Source organism: Kogia breviceps, chromosome 11 (assembly GCF_026419965.1).
Source record: "Kogia breviceps isolate mKogBre1 chromosome 11, mKogBre1 haplotype 1, whole genome shotgun sequence".
In the NCBI taxonomy this organism is placed as follows: domain Eukaryota; kingdom Metazoa; phylum Chordata; class Mammalia; order Artiodactyla; family Physeteridae; genus Kogia; species Kogia breviceps.
Window position 1 is genome coordinate 34,021,913 of NC_081320.1, and position 23,120 is coordinate 34,045,032.

The 23,120-nt window shown below is 34.2% G+C and overlaps 1 protein-coding gene across 1 annotated transcript in view; it reads right to left on the reverse strand.

Annotated features, from left to right (window-relative positions):
• Positions 1-1,104: 1,104 nt before the first annotated feature.
• The window catches only part of LOC131765808 (polycomb protein SUZ12-like), a 40,703-nt gene continuing 18,687 nt past the window's right edge, over positions 1,105-23,120 (reverse strand). Inside the window, 6 exon segments of the mRNA XM_067006905.1 lie at positions 1,105-1,225; positions 5,652-5,745; positions 6,868-7,099; positions 8,877-8,962; positions 12,131-12,180; positions 19,577-19,645. Of these exon segments, the coding sequence (XP_066863006.1) occupies positions 1,105-1,225; positions 5,652-5,745; positions 6,868-7,099; positions 8,877-8,962; positions 12,131-12,180; positions 19,577-19,645 (652 nt within the window).

The window sequence follows — 23,120 nt, forward strand, 5'->3', positions numbered from 1 at the left end:
AGTCCATCATTTGCTTTCAATTTTAGCTTTGTGCAGTATATGATTCACTTTAATTAGTCATTTTTATTTTATGCTTTCTAGCTTTTGTAGCATACCTAGAAGGGCTTTCCTCATAGCAAGATTACATTAATATTCAGCTATATTTTTCCCAAGTTATAGAGTGTTAATTTTCACATTTACATTTATGAGCCTTCTGGAATTTATTAGGTCTAAGTTTATTTCCAGATGGCTAGAGACCAATTCTGTCACATGGATAATGAACAGTTTATCTTTCCCACACAGATCTAACACCAATTTTATCATAGATTAAATTCAAAATATACAGGTCTATTTCAAGACTACGCTTCAGTGATGGGCTTATCTACTGCTAAGATTTTACCATAAATTTAAGTTCTTTTAACTTTATACTATGTTCTGTTATCTGGTAAGTAAAGGTTCTCAAAAAACTTTTCCATAATTTTCCTTAGTATTATTACATATTGTTCTAGGTTAACTTGAGACTAATTTAAGGCTTAAAAAAATCAGGATTTTGCTTGTGCTGGTACACTGATCTAATATATTTAGAAATAAATGACATTAGTATTCTGATGAGTCTGCCTATCCAAGAAATGTATGTATGCCTATTTATTTTTTAAGTCTCTTAGAAGACTTATTTTAAGCCTGCTTCATCTAAGATTTGAAGATTTCTTGATAAATTAGTCATATGTTACCTGCTGTTACTATGAATGGAATTGAAAATATCAGTTAACATTTACTGAGCACTTATTTTATGCCAGGCATGGTGCTAAGCATCTTTAATTATTTCATTTAATTCATCAATTCTATGCCTTGTTTCACAAATGAGAACACCGAGACACACAGGGGATTAAGTAATTTGCCAGATGCCACATAGCTAGGAGTGGAGATTTGAAGCTGGCAACCTGGTTCCAAGGATGATGCCTTCCATTAAATACTCTGAACTAGATAATTTTGACTTGTGTTTTTCAAAGTATAAAAGAAAGGACTTCTTCCTTCCAACCTGAATTCCTTCCAATGTGAATTTGCATTTGGGGAAGAAAACATCAATAAAAAATGGGAGTTCATAACTATAACATGCTCAGTCTTCTAAGTAGTCCATACCTTCCCATCATAAATAGTCTCCCATGTTGCTCTTTTCTTGCTTCTTGGACATTCTTCCATTTCCTGCATGGCTACTTCATATTCCCCATCTAAAAGCTGTAAGCGCCTGTTAGACAAACACATACACTTTAAAGTAACCTGACTATTATTGTAAGTACACAAATTCTACATCTTTAGATTTATACTAAAAAGCACTTATTAAATTTATAAACTAGCTTACATGCCCAACAAGACTTAAAGATATACCTACACTCCATTCCTGACAAAAGAAATTTTAATGATTTGTACTGATAATTATTACTAGAGAATTATTTCATTACTGTAGCTACTCAGATATAACTTTAAACATTTAAAGTATAATAGGCCTAAGGTCTTAAAACTTGCTAAGTTTTAAATGTTAAGTATAAAGCATGTGCGCAGGCTTTATACTTTTAAAAACAAGGTAACAACGGTGTTATAATACTTGCTTTAGGGAACAGCTAAGAATTAGGTCTCTGTTATCTTTAACTACTGTAAGTACTTGAACTAGAATTCTTGACTTTTATACTTGACCAGTAAACTAATTAACTGTAAGATCCTGGCGGGCACCTGGCACATACAGGTGCTCAATAAACATTTCATAGGTGAATGAATAAATGGAATACTGGTTGAATCAAAGAATCGATGAAATTCTACCCATACTCACAGTATACTTTTAATGTGTGTGTACATATCTGTGTGTGTATACATAGTTTATGTTATTTTCTCCATACAATTAAACACTACTAACCTAAATACCATTCTTCAACCATACTCAATAATTAATTGTATATCAAGAATCTGGCATCTCTTCATCAGTCTTAGAGAAATTCTGTTAGGTGGTATTAGCTGACATTTATTGAGTGCTTACTATATGCCAGGCACTATTTTAAAGACTTTACAGAGTTCATTTAATCTTCCCAACACCTCTATGAAGTAGATGTTATTACTCCATTGTTCAGAAGAAACTGAGGCATAGAGAGGGTTAAATAACTTGCCTTAAGATGACACAGTAAGTAGCCAGAGCTAGCAACAGAATCTAGGCAATCTGTCTCCAAAGTCTGGCTCTTAACACCGCATGATTTTGAGCCTTAAGAATTCTTGTCTTGGGCTTCCCTGGTGGCGCAGTGGTTGAGAGTCCGCCTGCCGATGCAGGGGACACGGGTTTGTGCCCTGCTCTGGGAAGATCCCACATGCCGCCAGAGCGGCTGGGCCCGTGAGCCATGGCTGCTGAGCCTGCGCGTCCGGAGCCTGTGCTCCGCAACGGGAGAGGCCACAACAGTGAGAGGCCCACGTACCGCAAAAAAAAAGAAAAAAGAAAAAAAGAATTCTTGTCTTTATGCTGTGCTACTGAATTTATTCTACTTCAATAATTTATCAACAAGGCTGTTCAACTTAATAATTTAGAAGATAATTTTATTTACTAATTTGAATAGGTAATACATTAGTATACTTCTAAAATGGAAAGGACTTTTTCCTCCTGCATGTTTACATGGCTACATAATATTCTATTTTATGGCTGAACATGTGATAGCTACAATCCAATGTACTCTCCTACCTGTAGTCTATGAAGAGGGCCTTTTCCCCCACAGCCTCATCAACAGTGCTTTATCAAGTTTTTTGATATCTGTCAAACTGCTAAGTGAAAAAATGACATCTCAGTGTACTTTTATATTCAGATGTTTTACCTTTTAGTTGTTTAAAAACCATATATATTCTCTTTTCTTGTAAACATTTTCACGATATCCCTTCCTCATTCTTCTACTGGCCTGTGGTGTTTTTCTTTTTACTTAGTATAATCTTTTTATATTAAAGGAATGAGGCATCTATCTATACATTATGAGTTGAAATTAATCTTCTCCTGACTTGTTATCTTTATTTTGACTTGGCTTATGATGGTGTTTTTGTTTTCAGAAGAAGGTTTTTTTTTTTATTTCACTCCATATTTCATACTCTTTCAATATGGCTTTTGAATTTTAGTCATTCTTTAAGGAGACTTTAGCTTCTCAAGAGATTATAAAAAGAATTTTTAAAACATCTAACTCCTCAGATCTTGGTTGGCAAATACTTCTCCTCTACTGAAAAGAACTATGACCCTTTGAAGAAACAGCCAATTCCAGAGCAGAGGTAGGAAAAGGAGAATGTAAAGCCTGGAATATCTAGAAGAATACTGCAGAAAACAAGAAAATAAATAAATAAAAACAAGTCAAAGGGACTTAGGAGCCTGCTTGGAGGGGCTCCTCCTCACCAAATTTGGGACAATTTGAGCATTAATATAGCAACATCAATAGATTAAAACAGACTGAATAAAAGTGGAATTCGTTAATCCATACTGATTTAAAAAAAGGTTGAGAAAAGGAACGTTCTTCTTCACAGAAAAATGCCAACAAACCAAACATGGAAGAACTGATAGAAAGTTACCATGTGGCCACCGCCATAGAATAATTTATTCAAGTAAGAATCATCAATGGATGCTAAACTATTGCGTTAAAAAATAACTGTTGGGAGAAAAAGGATATTTATCCAGTTTCATGTATTATTACAGAGGTTGCATATTAATTAATTAAAGTGAAAAGGGACCATTACAATGGAGAAATATGGTAAACACCACTTTAGCCAAGCGATCAAACCTAATATCAGCTGTGTCTGTGACGTCCACAAAGAACACATCACCAATGAGTGTTCCTGCCCAAAATGTTTAACCTGAATCTAAACATAAAGAAACAATCACAAAAGTCCAAACTGAAAAACATTCTGCAAAACTACACGCCTGTATTTAAAGTGTTGTTACAAAAGGCAAAAAAAAAAAAAAAAAAAAAAAGGCTGGAAAATGGTTCCAAATTGAAGGAGACTGAAAAGATATGGCAACTGACAGATCGCAATCCTTAACTGGGGTGAGTAGGGAACAGAAAAGGACATTATCCAGGAAACTGGGGAGAGAGTACTGTATTTTTGGTATCATGTTAAATTTCCTGAATATGATAGGCGTACTGTGGTTATGGAGGGAAATGTCCCTGCTCTTAGGAGATACACGCTGAATGAAGTGTTTATGAATAAGGAATGAAATCCAGCGTCATGATCTAACCCTCAAATGGTTTGTCACAAAAATACACTCACAAATAAAGCAAATGTGGTAAAATGTTAACAACTGATGAATCTAGGTGAAGGGTACACGGGTATTACTACCTGCATTGTTCTTTCAACATGTTTATAGGTTTGGAAATTTTCAAAAGAAGTTTGGGGAAAATTCTCCCATGATTTCCTCTTGGTACTTTTTTAAAAAGCAGTTTCTTTGTTTTAACGTACAAGGAATATGTTAATACAAGGAAGGTAGAAAGAATTCTTAAAAGAATGTACCCTTACCCTCACGCTGCCTAAAATATATAGAACATTTACCAACACTGATGAAGCCCAGTGTGCAACAACAGCCTAATTGCTTCTCCCACAGACACAACCCCTATCTCTTAGCATATATGTTTCTGTTGTTCTCCATTTAAATTTTTGATCTACATTCAAATTTCTGACTTTAAAAAAACACTATATTGGTTTCTGCTGGTAACATTAAGCGACATTAAGTGATATATTCTAAGACAATATGGTAGCAAAATCCATGGCATTATTCCTAATCACCTTTGCTTTCCCATTAAAAGCCCTATAACCTGTCTTTACCCTAGTGGCTAATAAGTGGATTACATTAAAGCAACAAGTTACTTTTTAAAGAGCAGGAGAAACACACTCATTGCTTTTCTTGGCTCTTTCTCCTATACCTGATGGTGGACTGTGTTAACTACCAGTGAGCAGCCTAGGACAAGAAATCATGACATATTATAAGTTTCACCCTTCAACCCTATCAAAAAAGAATACTGTATTTGCTTCCCAGAGGTTCTTTTACTGGCACTAAGATGCTTCATTCCCAACTGAAAACTGCAGAGATGATTATAAATCCAAGTGCTCCTTGCTACCCTGTGCCAAATGCACACAGAGCCAAACGATGATTTCACACACTTTTCTTCCTTAACTCTAGTAAATACATAATCTCAAGATTTGCATGGGGCCCACTTTATTCAGGTCTCTGCTCAAATATGACCTTTCCTCAGAGGCTTTCTCTACAAAACCACCATTTATTCTCTTTATTTTTCTTCACAGCATTCCCACTAAGTGACATTAGTTGATACAATTTTGGGGGGTGGTGTCTATTTCCTCCACTAGAAGTTAAGCTCATGAGGGCAGGGGTTTTGTTGCCTTCTCACTGCCTAAAACAGTGTCTGACAAAGAGGACACACTCAGAAAATACTGGCTGAATGAACAATCTTAACTGAGCCATTCAAATAGTTCCTCGTCTGCGTTTATTGCTTTCTAGGTGATAAAGACAAAAGTTCAGTATTTGCAAATTTGTTTTTTCATCCATAAGAATAAAGAGAAACAAAGGCAAAGAAACAGTATCATCACTATATTCTGCTTCAAAATAAAAACATTTCTAAAACATGGGAGCCTTGCTTGTCCATCAACATTACCTGTTTTTATCAAATACTGTCATTTGTGCAACAAATGTTTTTCCCCCATCTTCACGATTTCGTTTTCTTCTAGCTGCAAGTTCTTCATTGACATCTGAATTTGACAAACATTTCTCATGAATCAAATATTCAAGCAAAAACAGATTTATGATATATAGTCCCTTCACATAACATACTACATTTATCCCAAATGAGGTACAAATAAACTTAAGTTGCAATATAATAATATCCAAACACTCTTCAACTTTATGTCTCAACCTTATGTGTATGTCCTTACTTCCTGATATTCATTGACACTATTAACTCCACATTTTTGCAAATGTTATTTTCTGTTCAGAATGATCTTTATTGCTAGGCAAGGAGAAAAAACCCTCCTCATTCATGGTTACTTTCCAGGAACTTCAAAGGATACTTCAAGACTCAAAGATTATTTCTTCCAAGCTGCTTCTCCCCTGAACTTCACAAATACCTCTATTATACCACATATCATTTAGCTGCAATTATATTTTATGTTTATCTCCATACTCTAGGTTATGAGCCTTTGGAAGATGGGACTGGACTTTTTAATCATCTCTGTGTTCCCAACACCTATATGTTGTTTGAATGATTACCTCAAAGGTGGATTCAGAACTGTTGGGAGGATACAAGGATAGATGTATGTTAACTGTAGACTCTAAGTGGTGGGTAGATAGGTGCTCACTACCAAATTCTTTTGTCTGTTCCATATGTATGAAATTTTTCACAATAAAATGTTGAGGGGGGAATGAATTCATTGTTTGCTGAGAGACTAATTTAAACACCAGTCTTTTCCATCCAGTGTTTTATATATACATATATATATATATATATGTGTGTGTGTATTTTCATTTTGCTGCATGAAATGTTTCATCATACAACAATGAGAATTTTACAGATTAAATACCTAGTACAACATCATAGCCAAAAGTCTAAGAGCAAGGCCAATGTACCATAAAATTAAGTATCTCATTAGACTATAAGAGATTTGCAAATAAATAAAGGCCATGCTATTAGAACACATGCATTTATTTCTAGTTCTGTACCACTTTTCCCTCTAAATAATTATGAAAATAACTAAAAAAAGAAATATTCTGTACACAATTACGAATACTATGAAGATGGATTAGTTCAATCATTTTCACTGATCACCTTAATCTCCAACAACAAAATCTAGTAAAATTATTAAAATAAAAATTACCAATATTTTCATTGGTTTCTCCATTAATCATTCCATTAAACTCTCTTCTTCCTGGACAAGTCACTCTAAATAGCAATGAGTAAGACTTCACCATATGGCTGTTACTAGGTTCAAATTCATTACTGGAAACTGCAAGGGACGGGAAATTTCCAGGTTTTGTTTGATTGAGGTCAGGATTCAAAGGCACCTGCTTTTTACCTGTAGGAACTTGTCTTATTGGACAACGTACATCCTGCAAAGGCAAAGATTATTATATTTATTTATGCATATGCAATTGTAAGAATTACAATAAAACCTCTAATCACAGCTATAGGAAATATGGTATAGGCCGTGATTTCCAAATGGCATGCTAAAATTCTAACCATACATCTGAAAATTGTGATGAAGCAAAAAGAAAATTTGGATCAACTATCTTTCAAATATTAGCCCAATTGAGGATATCCTCAATACAATGAAAACAATGATATAATAGTATATCTAATATTTAGCTGATGGTCATCAGAAAGTTTTAAGTTAGAAATATAGAACTAAAACCATGCTTAAAATATTACAACTCATGTAAATTAATCTTTTCCCCTTAAATATTCTATTTTAACAAAATGACTGATAGGACTATTAGAAATGAAAAAAGATTATTACAATAACCCCACTGTCAAAAACACTGAGAAATAGTAAATCCATATATTTAAATAATTGTTTATAAGAAGTAACATTAATCATCTTATGAGTAATGTTCTGTAATTATATAACTAGTTATGCCGAAAGAGCAAAGTTGAAAAATTGCAAGATGCAGAAGACCTTTTTAACAAGAAAATATAGTACATATTTTAGGTAACTTCTTTTTAAAAACAAACAGAATACATGCTTATGGTCTTAAAATTCTGCTCTACAAGAATATAAAATGAGAAAAATAAAAGTCGCCTCCACCCCCCTCCCCGGGTCTTATACTCCAGAGAAGACTAATATTAGCAATTGGTTGTATTTATCCTCTGAAGAAAATATGTATGCCTATTACTTTTTTTTAAACACAAAAAGGATCATACTATAGTTACAGGCACATTTTTTTGTCTAAATAATAATATTATCTTGAATTTTCACATCACTACTTGTTGTGTATGGGTGTTGGGTGAGAGCGTGGAGTATTACTAGCTAACTTTATAGAGTTTTTAATATGTACTTACACTGCTGTCTCCCATCACCTTGGTCTATTCCATACCAATGCTCTAGCACAGTTTTCACCATATCACCTTACTGTGATTGATTTTGGAAGAGCATGAGCAATCAGAACCTCTATACAGGTCATTCCTCGTTTTTTTGGTCTCACCACATGGCTTGTGGGCTTTTACTTCCCCGATGAGGGATGGAGCCCAGGCCCCCTGCAGTGAGAGCATAAAGTCCTAACCACTGGACCGCCAGGGAATTCCCTCCCATTCTTAAAATACCCAAGGACTTAAGGCTACTAAAAGTATCTCTGTTGGCTTTGGTGGGTTGCCCAGAAATTTAACCACCATAATACTTGTTTCGACGGTGAAATGATTTCATCTTATAAATAAAAACTTGAAGCAATATATTTATAAGTTAATGGCTGATAATGCTAGAAACAGAAATTTCTTTGCCTGAGAGTAGTGTTACAATATAATCCTTTTGGGAAAAACTCTCTCTTAGACCTTATTTAAAACATTAATGTGTACAAATAGCTACAAAAAATAAGCTAAGAGGCTGAAGTGGCAGGAATCAACTGAATTTATGTCCTAAGATGCTAAAAGATAGCTTCTTCCCTTCACTGTCATACTCCTGTAACAGAAGGTTCTATGCAGATACCTATAGCCAGATTAGAAAAAAACATGAAGATATGGGAGGTTGGCAAAAGAGCTTATCAGTTTTACAATTCAGCCATCAACATATTTAAAAGCTTTTAAGGTTTATATGCATAAACAATATATATGCATAAACATATTCAATGAAAAAAATTATTCCATTTCATCTACCAGTAGCATCCTATACATTACCTTTCCTTTTTTGTGGCAAACTTTCACAAGCAGGACTTCCAGGGTAACAGAATTTTGTTCATTTTCTGAATTTTGTGATGGCTTATCTAAATAGAAAATCAATACTTTAAAATCTATTTTACACTTGATCTTAGCCAAAAGGCCGAGAAATGATTAAAATCTATTTTTAAAAAAATAGTATTCATTTTCCTAAGAAGTCTGAGAATTTACAAAAAAGACTTCCTATAGTGAAGTCTTCTCAGAAGTTTACTCATTCCTGTTTCCCAAAATCAGTTTCAAATTTGACAAATACAGTTAAGGCTTCTTAGTAGAAAGCACAAATGAAATAGTTCAGGCGAGGTAACACACAAAATAAACATTAAAAATTTTTTTCCTTCTTCTAAAATCTATCAGAAAAATTATTTAGTTTAAGATACATTTAAATTGAACTGGTTACTATTTTTACATATTTCATTTCATTTTGAATGCTCAGATATTTAAACTTAAAAGGCTCTTTGATTTGATCGAAACTTATAACCAAAGGGATTAAAAAAAGTTTTCAAAAAATATTAAACATAAAACTTACATGCCTAAATGGGATAGCAAAAATTAAGATATTATTTACTACCTAGGGAAATCTCTTGGTTTATAATGTTTAGGAAATTTAATTTTAAAGTAATAGTCTATATTCTCTATATCAATGAACTCTAACAAAGGTTTCTGCAAATTAAGGTTCCAGAATACTTCCCTACAGCTTGTCTTTAATCCCAAAGGCATTAATAGTCCAAAAAACTTTAATATTTAATCATTCATTCATCATTAAGTTCCTAATATATTGAACTACTATGTACACTTCTATATAGTTCTCTATATATTACAGAAAAATCTATAAACATATACAGAAATAAAATAATTTTTGTTCTGAGATTTTGGACAATACTTCTTTCTACTTGAAAACATTCTTCTTACTCAGGGTATATACATAAAATACATTTCAATCAGTCTCTTGAAAGTTGCAGCCAGGATAAAAATAATTTAATATACCAAAAAATAACTGAATATCTAAAATGCAGTAACAAAAATACTCTCTGAACAATACTCACCATGAAAATACTACCCTAATAATCTTTGTGTATTCATTCTAAGCAGTCTCAAGTAGTAATTGCTAAACAAAAGTCTTCATTTAAAAACAAAAGAAAAAATAATCATATTTTAGGGATTGTGATGTTGCTTTTCTAACCTGATTTCTTAAAAATATTATTTCTTTAAAAAAAACTACAAATATACCTTGAATAGACAAAGGAGGCAATATATCTGCTTCTTTCCAACTTCCACTCATTTCAAAGTTACAATGGGAAATTATTTTCTGGAAATAGAAGTATCAACAGAGTTTACTTTCTCATTTACTTCAGTAATATCAAGAAAATAAAGTTTAAGTGAATTTGTGCAATTTTTGAACTTTTTTGCCATGTAGATGGGAAAGAAGTTTATCGTACCATGTTCCAGTTAATTTCAACTAACTAATTCAAGTAAATTCAATTACTATTAATTAAATAATATTAATTAGTAAATATTATTCGATTAATATCCATCAATGATTTCAGTGATGAATAATTTATATGTTTTATAGAAGTCCCTGAGAACAAAGGGCAAACAAACCTATAAAATTCAAATTATAAGCTTCTAAAGTATTAGAGTTCATGTACTTTTTAAGTATCACAGAAGACAAAGTATGATGAGTGATTAGAAATATGATCTCTACAAGATGATTATAAATGATTTAGGAGGAAAAAAACATGAAAATGCTACTGAGGTTACTTAAATAGACCAGATGTAAGGCAAAACTATAAGTAAAGTTACATTAGCTGCTAATACAGATATGACCAGACTTCAAATTTCTTACATTAAAAACCTGACTAGTTATCAAACTGTTCTAATATAACCATTCTGCTTATTATTAAACTTTGTTTCTTACTAAACAATACCAAGGATGACCAACTTGACCTGTTTCTTATAAAGGTTTTATTCCATTACCTGATTATTAAAGGATACACACACAAATTTAAGATGGACAAGCCTAGAGGCATTTTATTCATTCTGAAACCAACGGAAACTTTACCCAGTACGCTTTCACCTCTTTTAATGAAGTAACATTTACGACTATATAATTTTCTTTATATAATATCTAACACATTGATATATCCCATTGGTAGCAGTGGTTGTTTCAGTTGTTTTATTATTGTATTAAAAATACTCAAAATGTTTATGCAGAAAGGGCTCTACTCAGGAGACTCTTCACCTATTCCAGGTTCTAAGGCAATTAATTACAATTCTCATCATTAGTCTTTATAATTTAAAGTTTGAAAAACGTTGGAAATAAAAAAATGACAAAAATCTAAGAAATTGAATTTCATTACAAGTCCTTCCCATTATTTTCTACTTACAATCTTTGGAAAGACGATGGCTCTCAGTTGGGTAAGATAATGTTACACAGCATTTTTAAAACTGTGATACTTAGAGCCCTAAAAGGTACGGTTGAGCGGTAAGAGCTGGGATTTCATCTATTTAGATATGAGCCAGATGAAGCTAACATTTACCTTCAAGAATGATCCCACACAGCACTGATTATTTTAATAATTTAAAAATCTACTTAAAACTTAAATAGACAGCAAGACAGCAATAAGAAAACAAGGCGATGAACACAACCTTATGTATAAAGTCTACCTACAATTTTTAAAAAACTTTTAAGGCAGAGTTTCTTATTTATTTATTTTTATTGAAGTGTAGTCGATTTACAACGTTGTGCCCACCTCTGCTGCACAGCAAAGTGACTCAGTTACACACATATATATTGACACATTTTTTTTAATGCCAGAGTTTCTTAAAACTTGTTCCTCAGACAACCTACTTCTGAATTACCTTGGTGCTTTATTACAATGCAGACTCCTAAGCTCCACCAAAACCCTGCTAGATCTGAGTCCCTGTAGGGTCCAGGTATATGTATTTCAAACAAACTGTCAAAATGCTTCTACACACACTAAAATTTAAGAACTACTACTTTTAAAGTTTAATGAGTTGCAAGTTACCTCCTCCATATCCCACCATTGACCAAATAAAGCAATAATTGAAACTGTTGGAGAAATCCACTAAAGAGAAATTAAATTATCAACATCAACATCTTTTCCATTAAATATAATTTTCTGAATTTACACGCAATTTTTTTTCAGTCACAAAGGTGTTTTGTTGTTAGAATGCCAATATGTTTAAGTACATACCATTTTTGTGGAAGAAACCAGTAAATGTAAGCTGCAGATGAGTTGACAAGCTAAACAGAACAAAAAAATTTTATCACTTTAATATTCTATAATAAAAATAACCTAAACTTTAAAATATAACACTGAAATCAAAGCTACTTCAGCTAATATATAAATATTTGGCTGCCTAATTCTTAACTCTGTTCAAGCCCATGACCCCATGCTCTCCCTGTTAAGTATGACATCCAATACAGTGTGTCTATACACATTAAACACACACACACACACACACACACACACAAATAAAAACAAAAACACCAAAGAAGCAAGGCAGAAAAAAATAAACCACCAAATAAGAGGCAAGATAATTTACTGTGCTTCAGTGTTCTACCTATAAAATGGGGACAGGTTTCCCTTCCCACCCGTCAAAACGGTAGCTGAATCCAGGCAAAAGTTTTTGAGTATTTTCAAGCTACGAAATTTCAACCTCCTAACAAATGATGCAGAACCATCACTTTCTACTTCAATTAGGGATGAAATATTACAATCACAAATCTGCTATAGATTTGTAATTTACTGTTTCAACTTGTCATTTTCACTTTTAGTTTTAGAAGCAATGAAAAGGAAGCATAAACTATAATGATCCTTTTGTTTTGAAAAATATTTACTACCAGTGGAAAAACTAGTAAGTTGGGATAGAATAAACAAAAACATCAACAGGCTTTTATAGTACCTTTCAACTGGAAAAAGAGCAATCTATCTCGTGATCAGGAACCATTCATAACTTTCCAGAACAGATGTTGGGAAAAGGGAAGCAGTACTTTTACTCAAGAAACTTACTAAAGAATCAAAGTAAATAGCAGTAAAAGGGCAATAAGGATCAATAAAGGGTATGTTTTTGTGTTTTTTTTTAAATGATGGTGACAATCTACGCATCCTTATAATCAGAGGGGAAGAGTTATGTAAAGACTTTGAGGCAAGTGAGTGTTAAGGAACAGGTAATGACTGGAAATGAGGACATGTTATAAAGAGGTTAGCTCTGTAACTTTGCCCAGGACTCTTCTTCTTAGAGAAACAGGAGGTAAGTGAGATATTTCAACAGAAGATGTGAGGATACCTCTATTTTCTTAGTGAGGTAATCCATGAAAGCGTATGCTTAAAAAAACTACAAGGTGGGGGTCCTGAAGGGCATTTCTAGAACAGTACTAAGAAAAGTATGCTAGGATATCAGTAGAGAACAAAATGACTATGGTAGAGTAGAAGTGTAAGGGTCCAAGCAGAGTTAGAAAGCATAAACATAGAAAAGAAAAACTAAGAACAGCAACTATAACTTAAGTATCAAGAAACTAAAATGGGATTCTTGAAAACAGTTAATTCATGTATCTTACTTTCTAACACGTATCAGATACATTTCAAAAACACAGAGGAAGTGGAGAGTTGACTATAAACGGGGCATGAGGGAATCTGTAGGGTTTATCTTAATTGTAGTGGTTGTTACCTGACTGAATGCATCAGAACTATACACCAAAGAGTGAACTGGACTGCATATCATTTATACCTCAAAAAAAAAGTACATTAAGGGGATCAACTGTAAAGGAGCTCAAAGGACTTTTTCAAGGTAATGAAAATGTTCTATATCTTCACTGTGGTTATGCTTGTGCGAATGCATACATTTGGCAAAACTCAAACTATATACTTAGGGTGAGTGTATTTTATTGAATATTAATTATACCCAAAGTTGATTTTTAAAAAGTATATCTACCATCTATGAAATCTACGTGCCATTTTACTAAAAGATAATTAGCATTTTCCTATCAAAACTGTTCCATAAATGTAACCTAACAATGCAGAATTGGTGAAACTCCAAAACAAAACTGAAAGAGAGAAATATTCTACAGTTTCCTTGCTAGAAGATAATCCATTAGTCCCAACCAGTTTATCCTATTCTTAGTTGCTTCAGTTAAACCTACCTACTAAGGCCAGGTAAATTTTCTTAAAATGATTTTGTATGAATCATTCCTTTCTCCAATTTTCTAATGGGTCCCCAACTGTGAAATCTTTTGTCTAACCGCTGTCTGTAATATGGTTCCCATTCCTTTTTACCTCTAAAGCCATATATAGGAAAGTAGAATAGGATGACAAAATCCAAGTTTGAATTCTGGCTCCAGTTATTAGCTGTGACCTGATATCTATAAAATGAGGAGATAACCTCTCTCAAGATTGTGAGGCTTGGATAAAATACTAAACAATCCATCAAAATACCCTCTCCCTCTTCTACAAAGACCCATCCCCAAACATCCCAGAGCTTAATTTCCTTTACAAGCACCTGTATTTACCACTTTTTTTGTCACAATTTTTCACACACATTCTCTCTTGACATATCAGTGTCCTTAGCACCTAGCAGTGTCTTACAGAAAGGCACTCAACAAATGATTTTCAAAAGGATAATGATGTCCTCCCTAGAGTAATAAGATTTCTAAGGTCAGGGATCAGGACCCATTATACTGTAGTACTTATAGTATTATTTACATTGTTTTTATAGGGAATGCGATTCTAAGTTCCAACTGTGAAATGACAGAAATACCTTGCATTGATCTACCCCAGAAAATATTTTAAATTAGTGTTATTCAAAACGTGGTCTGCAGACTGAGGTCATCCGGGATACTGTTACCATTCCACAACACGGCAAGAAGTTGAGAATAAGACTTTAACCACTTTCATAAAAATTTAACATTGACATAACATCCAAGTATGTGATCAGTACATTTACAAAAGTATCCATCCAAAAAAGACTGGAAATTAAAAACAAACAAAAAGGTCACCAAAGGATGGTCTGAGACACAGTTTTAATTGCTACATTATAAGTTAAATAAGATGGCAAGCACAAAAAAAAAAAAAAGACGGCAAGGACATTCAGCCACCATTACAACATTTCTTTGAGAAAAGGAATTCCAAATTTCAAGTAACCAACTTAAAAAACAAACTTGGGAATGTGATTTGCTATGCACAATTTCCCCTCCTCCTTCCCCTCCTAAAAGTAAACACTCTTGATATGGACCTAGAATAAAATGTAACAATGAGGCCTAGTTGATGGCTGAGTCCAAGGAAAAAGGGCAGTTTTCTTTCCCTTTCTGATTTACCCTCTTCCCTCTCTTGTTGCTACTGTGTCCACATCTTAATTGGTTAAACTGGATCAGAAGAGGGGAATGAGAAGGGAAGAAACAAACAAGGTCAGGCCTCTTTAGTTTTAGGCAGCAAAGGATCTAGCTTAGGTGATCAAGATAAGATATCAGATAAGGATTTGGTTCCTCTTCCTGATGTGTTCCCTATCTGTATCTTAGGAAGCAAGCAATATGGCAACAGGAAACTAGAGGGGGAATGTGAAATTTGGGGATAAGAGTCTAAACACAAGTACCTGACAATTCTAAAGAAGTCTGCAGAATAAGGTTGAGTACATTTAAATTCATAAGGGACTAACATTTTGCGATGAGATTCATGTAGGAAACTCAAATTTTAAGAACAGCCAGATGCCACAGGAGGACCAACATTTTTATGCAGGAAAGAAACCAAGATTAGGGCCTTGAATTTGTACACATTAATCTGATAGTGGCAGGTGTAAGGCTTCATTTCTAGGGTCACGGCTGTATCACCTCAAAATAGCCCAAGTGTGATGATAAGCTATTTGGCATCTACACTGTTACATGTCATGCTGTGATGTATTATAAAGCTGAGGAATTGGTGACTGCATCAAGCCCATTATTCTGGAATGACGTCTTTTTCTCCTAAATGCCAATAAGTTCCATACAGGCAAGGTCTTCATCTGTTTTGCTCATTATTATATCCCCTAGGACTTAGGATAGGGTCTGGGACATGGTACACTGAGGAAATGGGAATCCCAGAAAAAAATCCCAGACTTTGTTACAGTACAAAAAGATGATAAAAGGAAGATTACTAATTCAGAAGTTTAGGTTGTAATAACAACAACAAAAAGTGATGAAAGGTACTTTACCTTATCAACCTACTAAAAACATAGGTTTGAAAATATATCTAGTAGATGTTCTAGTTCAGTTACCTTTGGAGGGGATTTCTCCAGCTACTAACAGTAGACCAGGAACAGAAAATGATTAAGTGGAAATGCTTCTAATCTGACCACAGGAAATACTTCTGGAAGCAATTCCAACTTGGAAATCTTTTCATGATACCTTTCAGTCAGTGGAGATGCACTTAGAAGACAAGAGATATGACTAGAGAATTCCAAAACTGGTAGGATTAATAGCCCAAGAGACCCCCTGGGATCCTGCTAGAACAGAAAACTACAGAAAGATCAGAGATTTATACCAATAAACCATGGCGCTTGGTCAAAACTCAAAATAAACTCAAAACCCACAATATACTGGCATGCCAGAAACAAGAGACGGAGAAGACAGAATATAAGGCATTACATCAGAAATTCTAAAAAGAAAATAAAGATATTTTAAATATACATAACCACACCAAAAGAGCAAGGAGAAAGATTAGGAAAAACCTGGAGACTAGAGGTCTGGTCACTAGACTATGTGAAAAACCTGGTCAAGTAGTTTGACCACTATGAATTTCTAAAATTTGCTAATTGCTGTGGAGTTTTTAGAAGCCACTGTTCGAGAAAAGAAACAATCTTCATAGTTGGTGGGTGTTATGGTTGAGTTTTAAGGTTACAAATGCAATTCTGGTCTATTGTCACAAATGGTTACCTTAAAGAAGTGAAAACCATGAAATGTCCCATGTTTCTTTTTTCTATCAGCTCCTTCCCCTAATAAATTTCTGCCATTATCTGAGACAAGTAAGACAAATATAGATCTAGAGTATAAAACACAAAAGAGATCCTGGGACACCAACTTTATTTTGTACAGACAATGCCAGGAATTTGGGTTTGTTTGTAAGTCACTACAACTGTCATAAACAGGTCAGGCATTTGACTGTTCTAAGCTTTGGGCTGTAGTACTACAGTAATTTGGGGTATCTTGATATTCTCCTGGAACTCTGAGAATGAAATACATTGGGTTTGAGAGTGGAGACATTAAAACTGTGGAAGTACTAAAAGAACATGAGTTCCAGTGGGAGACATCCAGACAGTAGCTACTGAACAGACCCAGGATCCAATTAAACTGAACAAGATCTCTATGTTTGAGATGGTAAAGAATAAACATACAGATGGAAATACCTTTGTGTATGTGATTTAAGATTTTAACATCTACGAATTAACAACAAAGGCTTATTTTGTTCTCTCAGGGAATTTGCCCATAGATTTTACAAGTAAAGTTTTACAATGCTGGCATTATATACTGGTATCTAGAGAACTTCTTACAATCCTATGTGATAAGTTTAGTAGACCTATTGGTCTACTAAACCAATTATGCCTAATTTGAGATGAGAAATACACTGAAGAAATTTAATAATACAGGGCCTTAGGGGTAAACTTAAAATGAAGCAACTTCTCAATTAATTTTAGTGACTCGGGGAGCAACAATGAGACATTCATAAAGATGGTGGCCAGGGGGGCGGTTGAAGCACCTAGTACAGTAACTCAGTACCTCCTGGGCCTAAAGTGCCTCACTGGGTATTAAATAAGCATGGTCAGCTCTAACAGTTAGGTCTGTTTGAAATAAAAAAGATCTTGGGTGTTGAAATGACCAACTCACTGGTCCCAGCTAGATCCTAAAGAGTGAAAAAGTTGCTTTTCAAAATTACAAGCAGGAATTCTATGCAACTCTCTGATGTTTCTGTGAGTTGGTTAACAATACCCCTGTTATAGTACTGGCCTAGCTATTGAACCCATTGGGTCGAAAGAAATATAATCATTGGGTGAGTGATTATTCAGAGAGAACTGACCAGTATAATCTATCTTCCTCACAACACACACTATCAAGGAAGTTCTGTAATATTTATCAAAGCCAGGGTCACAATGAGATAGTAGTAAGGTTTAGCAGTGATGAAGGTAGAACCCTGATGGGGAAGATGAAGAAAAGGGTCAAGTTTTCTTCCTCTTGGTTCATTCTTCCTTCTCACATGAGCCCTGAAAGACCTGGAGGGCAAACTATTAAGGTGTTTAGAAGAAAAGAAGTGAGGATGTCACATTAGGTTCTGACTACAGCTTTATACTTTATAAGTTAAAAAGGCCCTGAGGATCCCAAAAGCTCTGTCCAGGGTAGGTAAACAGCCAACGATCTGGAATAGAAATTCAAGCAAAGAATAGAGAGTGCATGCGCTGGGAATATTCTCAGTCTTTATAAACCTGTATTGTAAGGTATTCCTTGGGCAATAACAGATTAGGTAAAGATTTGGGAATGGACTATCAAAGTCTATTTACAAATCAAGATTGCCTAGATATGGAAATATAAATTACACTTCAGTCCTACAAGACTGCAAGATACTGATACAAAAATTTTAAAATGCAATAAAAAATTCCAGTAAAATAACCTAATTGAAAAGGCAAACTTAAAATAAAAGCAATTGAAAAATGACATCTTATACTAGTCACAAAAATGAGAAAGTATAAATGAAGCATCATTAAGTCAGTGTACATCCTATCTAAACTGGCAAGATATGATTTAAAACTTCAAGAGAAAAAGAAAAATCCATGTGGCAATTTTCCCAATTCCATTTTTTTTAATCCAGTATTTTTAGTTCTACATTCTTCCTAAAAGTAGTCAATGAATAAACAAATACCACCCAAGTCCCTGTTTCTCTTTAGAATAATATTCAACTTTCTTTAGTTTTCATATGAAAGAACAAATAGAAGCATACTGTCGAGGAATGGAAGCATACTGTGTAGCCTAGGCAGATATTAGGCTAGTCAGAACATTTAGGGATTAGTTCTGGGTAACACATGTGAAAACAGACAATAAGAAGGTTCCATCCAAAGGGCCAGGTTTCTGAAACTATCATGTGATAAACATATTTCAAATATAAACTAAAGTTAAGAATATTTTGCCTGAAAGTTATAAATAAGAGCAAGGACAAGATGGGGAAAAAAAAGAGAGAGAGCCTCTCTCAGAATTGTAGATGATTACTTAGAAGACATGTGATGTTGTGAAGCAGCTGGCACAGTACCTAGCATATACCATAAAAAATGAGTCTCCATCATTCTTTAGAGGAGATAGTAGGATTAACACTAAATACAGAAGTTACAGAAACTCTGATTCAGAATGCAAGAAATTGGTAGTAGAGAAAAACAATAATGAACAGAACTGCCTTAGAAAACAGTGAGTTCCCAGCATTAGAGATATTCAAGATGAGGCTTAAGAACTGATTCTCTGCCAGGGATGCTACAGAAGTAATCCCTGATCTGTGTATGAGTTTGGACCAAGTGAGGTCTAAGGTTCATTCTAACTCCTTACAATATTGAGGTGATCACTAGGAAAATGATCACTGTACTTTTTCCTCTTTCCTCAAGTATGTCACTTCATGTAAACTTTTAGGTTATCTTACCTATGAGATTTTTGCTCTCCTTTCATTTTCTCTACTTTTGATAACATATCATCAACTTTAAATGTTTTCCTGGAAGAGACAGATAAACAAAATAATCACTTCTCAACTGGGAAAAACAAACAGATTATACTTTACTGTCACTATAATAGGCAAGTTGGAGATCTGATTTTATTTATAATAAGATAAATTATGGGATGGTTAGCCATAACAATGAATACTATCGAGACAGTGTTATGTTGTAATACAGCAAACAAGCCCTCAAGCCCCATCTCAAATGCTAACTTTTCTACGAAACCTTTTGTAATTATTCCCAAACCAGAGTGATTTTTTCCCCACCTATGGCACTTGGCTTACATTTATTTTGACATTTAGTCTCCTAAACGTGAAACTTGCGTAAATATTTTATTTCTACTAGATTATCAGCTCCTGAAGGGCAGAGATTTGTTTTCTTCAAGGAAAGCCACATAGTGCTTGGCATATTGCCTTATACTTGGTAGGTGTTCAAGCATTTGTTGGACTGAGCCAAACAAATGCAAATTATGTATATTTTGAAACACTTGTATTTCCATTAAGTAACCTGACAAATATGGATATTCCATAAAACAAATATGAAGTTAGTAAAACATCCTCCAAGATTAGCAGCAATGGCTAAAGTTAAGTATGTCATTTTAAAGAGATGGTTGTCACCATCACGAAAAAAATTTGAAGTTTAAAGGACATACCCATCAAATCATAACAAAATTATCAGCTTTTAACTTAACAACTTTAAGAGAAAAAAGTAATTTCCAATAAAATAGAAGCTTATATTAAGAATAACCACACCCTTAGCAAGCAATTTAAGAATGAATGGATTCTAGGGCTTCCCTGGTGGCGCAGTGGTTGAGAGTCCGCCTGCCGATGCAGGAGACACGGGTTCGTGTCCCGGTCTGGGAAGATCCCACATGCCGCGGAGCGGCTGGGCCCGTGAGCCATGGCCACTGAGCCTGTGCTTCCGGAGCCTGCGCTCTGCAACAGGAGAGGCCACAACAGTGTGAGGCCCGCATACTGGAAAAAAAAAAAAAAGAATGAATGGATTCTAAAACAAGCCTCATCTTAGTTCTTAAGGTGCTCTACTATATACATTTTCTAGAGGCTGAAAAATTAGACCCAAATATGTTAATTGGAAACAAATATTTCTATTTATACTCATATATTTTCTTCAAATATAGAACTTGGAAAGATTCATGTATTCTTATAAAATTTGAATTCAGATATTAGAAATTACTAATATGCTCATTCCTCAAAAACAGCTATTGTACTCAACTACTATAATAAAAATTATCAGTAGAGAAATGTTAATGTAAATATACTGTAGTAAAACACTGATAGGAAGAGCAGAATTGATACGATCTATATTTCAGGTGAATAAATAGCCTCCATTAACAAAAGATCTTTTTTATAAAAAAAGCTTCTCTCCTTACCTTTAGAGTTACTGAAAACCTCAATATTAAAGTTTCCCCCAATAAAGCACAGTAAGGAGTTCTTTATGAAGGATGGCAGGCAATACATTTTCAATCTCCATAGATAAGAGAGAAGAAAGAAGAAAAATGTAGGATTCTTTTAGGCTAGTTACAAAGAACTTTTCAGTATAAATACTGAAATGTACTACTGAGGAGGGTTGTAAAGTTACTGAAAACTTTTTAGAATAATATGTTTATCTTTGTGTAATGATTAAGAAGAAACCCTGTCTGTAGGAAGAAAAGTTAAGACTGTAGGTCACAAGGTTCACCTCTTCCAACTTTATGCAGCTGTACATAGGAAAACTGAATATTAACAACCATTTGAATAGATCATACAGGTAACCCAGCATTCCTTAGGAAAAACAAAACGAACTGTATAGGCAACTATACAAAAGCAGCCCCACCTCCCAACACCAAGTATTTCTGTTTCTTTAGAAAGGTACTGCTACTGTAGCTCAGATTTAACAAGGGAAATAGTTATCAAAAGGTCATCATAAAGGAGAATATTCTTAAAATTCAAGACATTTTCGGGGGAGGATTCAGAAACAGCTTACATAAAACCTACTAAAATGGATTCAATAAAAGACGCCGTTGTCCTCACCAGTATTTCCACTGTGCCAGTGTAGTGTCAGGCTACAGAATCTGAATACCTCTATGAAGTGCAACTAAAGTAAAAGGCAAGTTTAACAAATATATCAGATTAATGTTACACCTGCTTGTACAACTTCATAAGTGTACTCCAACAATGAATATGATGTTGTTGCGTAACAGTACAAAAGGAGTTCCAAACACATTCTGAGCAAAGGGATTGTACTAAAAGCAATTCTGTAAAAGCAGTTCCAAAAACATTTGGAACAAAGACCACAATCGCTGGGCTGAATTCATCACCTTCCAAATTCACCAACTTACTTTGAAAAGGACAGCGTTCATTTGAAGATATTAAGTTGTAGTATAATTTGTTAAAAATCAGTCTTATTGTCTTATATATGCCAGGCATACAACAAAAGAATTAAGTGATTCCTAATGCATTTTTACATGGAAGTAAATTAAATGGAATGTATGTTTCTTGGCTGGCAAACTGCTTCAAAACTGTCCCAAAGGAAATTTTTTTACCTAAGGGGTACTAAATTAAGAAAGTTCATTTCTACTGCCATGCTTTTGAAATTGCCTCCACTCATTAGCAGACAACAGAAATGTATCCCACAATGAGGCAGTCAAATAGTCTAATAAACAAACATGATGTATATTTTTAATACACTTATGGATTAAACTCAAATTTATTCTGAAAACACTTTATCATTTTAAAATTAAAATCAGGAAGCATTCTAGATGATAACTGCAGTACTTAAAAAACAATTTTTTTTGGCCACACCTCAGCATGTAGGATCTGAGTTCCCTGACCAGGGATCGAACCTGTGCCCCCTGCAGTGGAAGCACAGAGTCTTAACCACTGGACCACCAGGGAAGCCCTCTACATGGTAACTGATCTTCCATATTAAAAATACTTAAAGAAAAAGTTTACTACTAAATCAAATTCACCTAGATTTATAGAGTAAATCAAGGGTCTGCAAATTATGGACCATTGGTCAAATCCAGCCTGTTGTCTGTTTCTGCACAGCCCATGAGCTAAGAATGGTTTTTACAGATAAAACATTTGCAAGTGATTTGATAACAGAGAATAGTAACTCTAAATCCCAATTAGCTAAATGTTATCCCTCCCACCCTACCCCACAAAAATAAAAGAATCCCACATTTCTCACTAGTAGGCACATATTATAAAACACTGTACTCCCTGGCTCCAGTGGTTAGGACTTGGCGCTCTCACTGCCAGGGCCGAGGTTCAATCCCTGGTCAGGGAACTAAGATCCCGAAAGCCGTGCAGCAACCCCCACCCCCCAAGAAAGAAAAGGAAAAAAAAAGAAAACACTGCACTCAATTATTATGTTTTGAATTTCATCAATTAAAAAAAATGTTGATATTCGTTTTCTCTTTCTGTGTAAGTACCTACATACTACCTAATATCCTCAATTCCGTTTCCTGGACCA